The 5,783-nt window shown below is 40.8% G+C and overlaps 1 protein-coding gene across 3 annotated transcripts in view; it reads left to right on the top strand.

Moving 5' to 3' along the window:
- The first annotated feature begins 6 nt into the window (after positions 1–6).
- The window catches only part of SCG3 (secretogranin III), a 48,357-nt gene continuing 42,580 nt past the window's right edge, over positions 7–5,783 (top strand). For 2 of the 3 annotated variants that reach the window (XM_008072591.2, XM_008072590.2), the window contains exons 1-4: positions 7–296; positions 971–1,023; positions 1,520–1,565; positions 1,660–1,875. In XM_008072591.2, coding sequence (XP_008070782.1) covers positions 206–296; positions 971–1,023; positions 1,520–1,565; positions 1,660–1,875 — 406 coding nt within the window. In that variant the 5' untranslated portion in view covers positions 7–205. The remainder of the gene's footprint in view (positions 297–970; positions 1,024–1,519; positions 1,566–1,659; positions 1,876–5,783) is intronic. The other variant, XM_021706211.1, reaches the window with a different exon arrangement.

Here is a 5,783-nt window from a genome sequence, read left to right as displayed (position 1 = left end):
ACCTGCCGCTCGAGCGCCCGGACCCTCCTCGCCCACTTCCCGCCGAGCGGCCCCGGGCTCCGCCGGCCGCCCGGCCCCGTCCGCTCTCCCTCCCCGCTCCCGCCCTCTCGGCTCTTCCTGTTTTGACTCCTCCTTTTCATTCATAACAAAAGCTACCGCTCCGGGAGCCCGGCGCCCGGCTGAATCCGAAGCCCAGCGTGGAAGAATGGGGTTCCTTTGGACCGGCACCTGCATTCTGGTGCTGGTGCTCCAGAGTAGCCCGATCCAAGCCTTCCCCAAACCCGGAGGCAGCCAAGGTAGGTGCACACTTTCCTTCTTCCCGCCTCTCTTTTATTCCGCCACGAAAAGGTAAAGCTTGGCATAATCCGTGAGCTGTAAATCACACTGCCTCATTTTCTGACCAAATCCCATCCGTGAATATTGTCCAAGTAATCGGTTTGAAGTTAGAGACAGAAGATAGATTTTCTTCACTTTTTGAACGATGGAGCAATAACATGGGTTGCTTTGAAAGATCTTTGGAAAAGGGGAAGGGATCTTTTCCACCTAAAGTGGCTTGAATTTTTTTCTAGTTGTCTCTCACCTTTCTCGGATATTCTATTCATAACATATGGAGTATATGATGAAAGAGCTTTTAATGTGCCAATAATACCAATCCAAATTATGCTCTCTCTAGTTGAGAATGGCTGGTAAGCCAAGTGTTAGAACTATGTGTTAGATTTCTGGTCAGAAAAAAAAGTGTGATTCTGATAACTTAGGAAATACACCCAGATGACAAATAAGGTACCACTGATCATTACTGTCATTGTATACTCTTGATAATCTTTGTTAATAGGTATTTTGTTTCGTAGTCATCCAAGATTATTTCTACCAGTATTTGTTTTTCTTTTCTTTTGAAGGTTTTATTTAATAGGAAACATATTTTGTCTTTTCAGTGCACAATTAAATTTATATTTGTGTGTGTTTATTTTAGACAAGTCTCTGCATAATAGAGAATTAAGTGCAGAAAGACCTTTGAATGAACAGGTAGGTCGAAAGTGAGATTGTGAATGCTATTTCTTTTTTTTTTTTTTTTTTGGTATCATTTAATGTAATTATGCTGTGATATTTTGAATTTGCAAACTTCAGGTACTTAATAGTAAATTGACAGAAATTAGGACGGGGCATCTTGTTTTGGTAAATTCTATGACCTATCAGTTATATACATTGAGTTCTTTGTAACACATAGAGCTGACTGTATATAACCCAGTAAACTCAATATCATATCCACTCTGTTATAAGATTGCTTAACCTACCCGAGATTTCTCGTTCATCAATGTTATAGGAAAAAGGAATTAATATTTAGAGCATTCTCTTTATTTTATTTCATTTAATCCTTGTAACAATGCTTTGAGGTAGGAATTATCTATATTTTACAAAAAAGACAACTAAATTCCATGGAGATCAAATTATTTGGCTCTCATACTTGGTAAGTGGTGGAGCAATGATTTTAAACCAGATCTGTCTCCTGTTTGTTTCACAGATTGCTGAAGCACAAGCAGACAAGATTAAAAAAACATACCCTCCAGGTAAAAAGAAGTCATGCTGATGTTAATTTAGATAATGTAGGTTATGACAATCTGAACTAAAATGAATATGTTGGGCTTGGGGCTTCTCTTCCAGAAAACAAGCTAGGTCAAAGCAATTATTCTTCTGTTGATAACTTGAACCTGCTAAAGGCAATAACAGAAAAGGAAAAAATTGAGAAAGAAAGACAATCCATAAGAAGCTCCCCACTTGATAATAAATTGAATGTGGAAGATATTGATTCAACCAAGAATCGAAGACTGATTGATGATTATGATTCTACTAAGAGTGGCTTGGATCATAAATTTCAAGGTAATTAAAAAGAAAACACTGTTTTTGCTGCCTATTTTCTCTAACTTGGAGTTTCCCATAATGGGTTAAGAAAAAGTCCTATATTTTAAATATATCTCTTATACACTCATAATCATTTATTAGTCAAGTTCAGAATTGATATAAGTCCAAATTTACTGATAATGTGCAAAGCCCCAGCTCCACAGAGTCCCACATTTTATTTTCCCTTTAATGGTTTCTTTACTGATGCTTTGAAAATAATTTTTAAATCTACTATCTTTATTTTTTGTTAAGTTCATTTTAACATTCCCATTTATTTTAGCAATTAGTACAAGCAAAATATCATAATTTTGAAATAATCAGCTTGATAAAATATTGCCCCTCCCCCCCCAAAAGATGAGATACCTGGTCAGGTCCTGTAATCTCACATTTGTAATCTCAGCACTTTGGGAGGTGGAGGCAAGAGGATTGCCTGAGCCCGGGGCTTGAGACTAGCCTGGGCCACTTGGTGAAACTTTGTCTCTACAAGAAAATTCAAAAAATTATTAGCCAGGTGTGGTGGCATGTGCCTGTAGTTCCGGCTACTTGGAAAGTTGAGGCAGAAGGATCGCATGAGCCCCGCAGGTTGAGGCTGCAGTGGCCATAGTCATGCTGCTGCTCTCCAGCCTGGGCAACAGAGTAAGACTGACTCAACAAAAAAAAAAAGAAGAAAAAAGAAAGAGAGAGAGAGAGACAGAGAGTGGGAGGGAGGAAGAAAGAAAGAGAGAAAAAAGAGGTGAAATACCTACTATTTCCTTTCCAATGTTCTCTTCCTATCCCATTTTTGTTCCTTAGGTCATCCTAATATTTCTTTTTTTTTTTTTTTTTTCTGAGTCAGAGTCTCACTCTGTTGCCCATGCTGGAGTGCAGTGGCATGCTCACAGTAACTGCAGCCTCGATCTGCTGGGCTCAGGCGATCCTTCTGCCTCAGCCTTCCAAGTAGTGAAACTACAGGCATGTGCTACCATGCCCAGCTTAATTTTTGATTTATTGTAGAGAATAGGTCTCACCAAGTTGCCCAGGCTGATCTCGAACCCTTGAGCTCAGGCAATCCTCTCGCCTCGGCCTCTCAAATTCTAACATTCCCATAGCTTCAATTAAACCTACATCCTGATGTCCCATTTACTAGCCCAGACTTTTCTGAGCAATAGACCAATTTTTTTGTCTACCTGTGTAACATCTTCCCTTGGAAGTCTCAGAAGCACCTCAGACTTAGCAAGATTAAACACATGATCCTTGTTCACCTCACAACCTAGCCTTAGATTACTCTTTCTTTAGGAAAAGCACTTCTATCCATTTCTTAGATTTTCAAGACAGAAATCTAGGGTCAAACTATTTCTCCTTTCCCTCACCTCCCAAATTCTAATCCACCAAATCTTATTCATTTTACCCCCCATGTATCTCTCAGTGTTTTTTTCTCTATCCCCAGTTACTGTCATCCTTGTCCAAGCTGCAATCACGTCTCACTCGAACTACAGCAAAATCTACAGTTCTCCCAGCAACCACTCTGCTTCTCTCCACCTCCTTCTTCATGAGAAAGAAAAGTCAAAGTGGTCTTTCAACACACAAATATGAGCATGCCACTCTTTTTCATAAAACCTTTTAGATTCTCATTTCTCTTAGGCTAAAATCCAAAATCTTTAACTGGCTTCCACAGTTCATACTGGTTCCTTCTACATTTTTAGATTTATCCAGCACACACAATCTGACAGAAACCTTATTTCTTTCCTTCATGGCACTTAATGCAGTTTGTACTTTAGCTTCCTAAATGTGACTACCCAGGGCTAATGTCTTCTCCAAAATGAAACTGAAAACTTCACCCTAGTGCCTGAATGCTAATGAATTCATTGAGTACATTTACAAATGAATGAATGAACAAATGAAGTAATATATGAGGGAATAAATGAACTGCTGTACCTAGGCAGTGAGGAAGACATTGTGTTTTTCATTCTGAGGACCTGTGCTTAGAAGTGATTGCAGGATTTCTTTTCTGTCATTATTCTGTTCCATGGCTACAAAAGAATCATGTTGATTTTCTCTGCCAGAAAATAACTGACAATTAAATTGGACTTTCATAAGACATAGTAGCTTGAGGAGAGTTCAAAAGTGTATTGAGTAGCTAAGAGATGGGGTGGGAGCAATGGGCTTATATTTTGACACATATAATATTCCATGCTACTCAGGGAAATTTGTCTTTTTAACCTCAAATTTGACTTTTTTTTTTTAGTTGGAGTCTCACTCTCTCACCCAGGCTGGAGGGCAGTGGCATGCTCATGACTACCACAGACTTGATCTGCTGGGCTCAGGTGATCCTTCTGCCTCAGCCTTCCATGAAACTGGAACTACAGGCACGCGCCACAATGCTCGGCTAATTTTGGGATTTATTGTCTAGATGAGGTCTCACCAAGTTGCCCAGGCTGGTCTTGAACCCTTGAGCTCAGGCAAACCTCTCACACTGGCCTCCCAAAGTGCTGGGATTATAGGCGTGAGCCACTGCACCCGGCCAAATTTGACTTTTTAGCCTAAAATATTTAGACTAGAAATAAACAGACATTTATTATAACTGCATACAAAACAGATTCAACCACTTTGACTGAACAGACCTTTGATTTGCTTATTTATTTATTTGTTTATTTATTTTTGAGTCGAGATTTCACTCTGTCACTTAGGCTGGAGTGCAGTGGCACTCTCACAGCCACTGCAGCCTCGACCTCCTGGGCTCAGGCGATCCTTCCACCTCAGCCTTCCAAGTAACTGGAACTACAGGCATACGCCACTGCACCTAGTTAATTTTTTTGATTTATTGTAGGGGTAAGGTCTTGCCAGTTTGCCCAGGCTGATCTTGAACCCCTGGACTCAGGCGGTCCTCTCACCTCTGCCTCCCAAAGTGTTGGGATTACAGGCATGAGCCACTGTGCCTGGCTTGATTTAATAAAGCAAAAAATAGTCTAATGTTTGCTTAGCTGGACTAGCCAAATTAGTTGTACATAACAGGCAGAGACACAAACCAAATCTGCTTGTGACTGGACCACTACCTGAGCAACTAACTTTATGTTGTGCAACATTTTTTCCAAACTTACTATCCCAAGTAAGTTTGAAACTACTAAGTGCTAGTCCTGGTGGTTTAGATTTACCTAGGAGTCATTTAACTTCACTTGATTGGGTACAGTGGCCCAATGCCTGTAATGGAGTTCAGGACCAGCCTAGGCAATATAGCAGGACCTTGTCCTCTACAAAAAAATATATAAATAAAAATGAGCTGAGTGTGGTGGCGCATACCTATAGTTCTAGCTATTCAGGAAATTGAGGCAGGAGGATTCCTTGAGCCCAGGAGTCTGAGGTTACAGTGAGCTATGATTGTGCCACTGTACTCCAGCCTGAGACAGCAAGACTGTCTCTAAAAAATTAAATTAAACTTAAAATTCCACTTGAGATCACAGAGAAGCTACGCCAAGATTCTTGGAGAGAACAATTTATGAGTAAGCTTCTGGACTCCCCTCATGCCCTGGAAATCCAAGAACCAGAGGGCTTTGGACCACCAAATTGGACAGAACATCAGAGGCATATAGACTTTATCCCAGAAGGGGGTAAATGAAATTAACTTCTGCAGGATACATACCCAGACCTACTCTCACCTTTAAGAAACTTCCACATGGGCTTGTGCTATAGGACCCATCAATTCTCTTTTCAGTGTTTTCTATATTATGCATGATCTCAGATTTTTCTAAGGGCTCCTATGTGCTCAATAAACACGACTGATCTAGGTAATGTTAAAATGGCTGTGCGGGCCGGGCTCGGTGGCTCAGCCTGTAATCCCAAGCTTTGGGAGGCCAAGGTGAGTGGATTGCCTGAGCCTACGGGTTCAAGACCCGCCTGGGTAACTTGGCGAG

This window comes from Carlito syrichta, unplaced genomic scaffold (genome assembly GCF_000164805.1).
Source record: "Carlito syrichta isolate Samal-C Ts95f unplaced genomic scaffold, Tarsius_syrichta-2.0.1 Scaffold315355, whole genome shotgun sequence".
Lineage (NCBI taxonomy): Eukaryota > Metazoa > Chordata > Mammalia > Primates > Tarsiidae > Carlito > Carlito syrichta.
The sequence above is the reverse complement of the archived record's forward strand: the minus strand, read 5'-3'. Positions and strand labels throughout refer to the sequence as shown.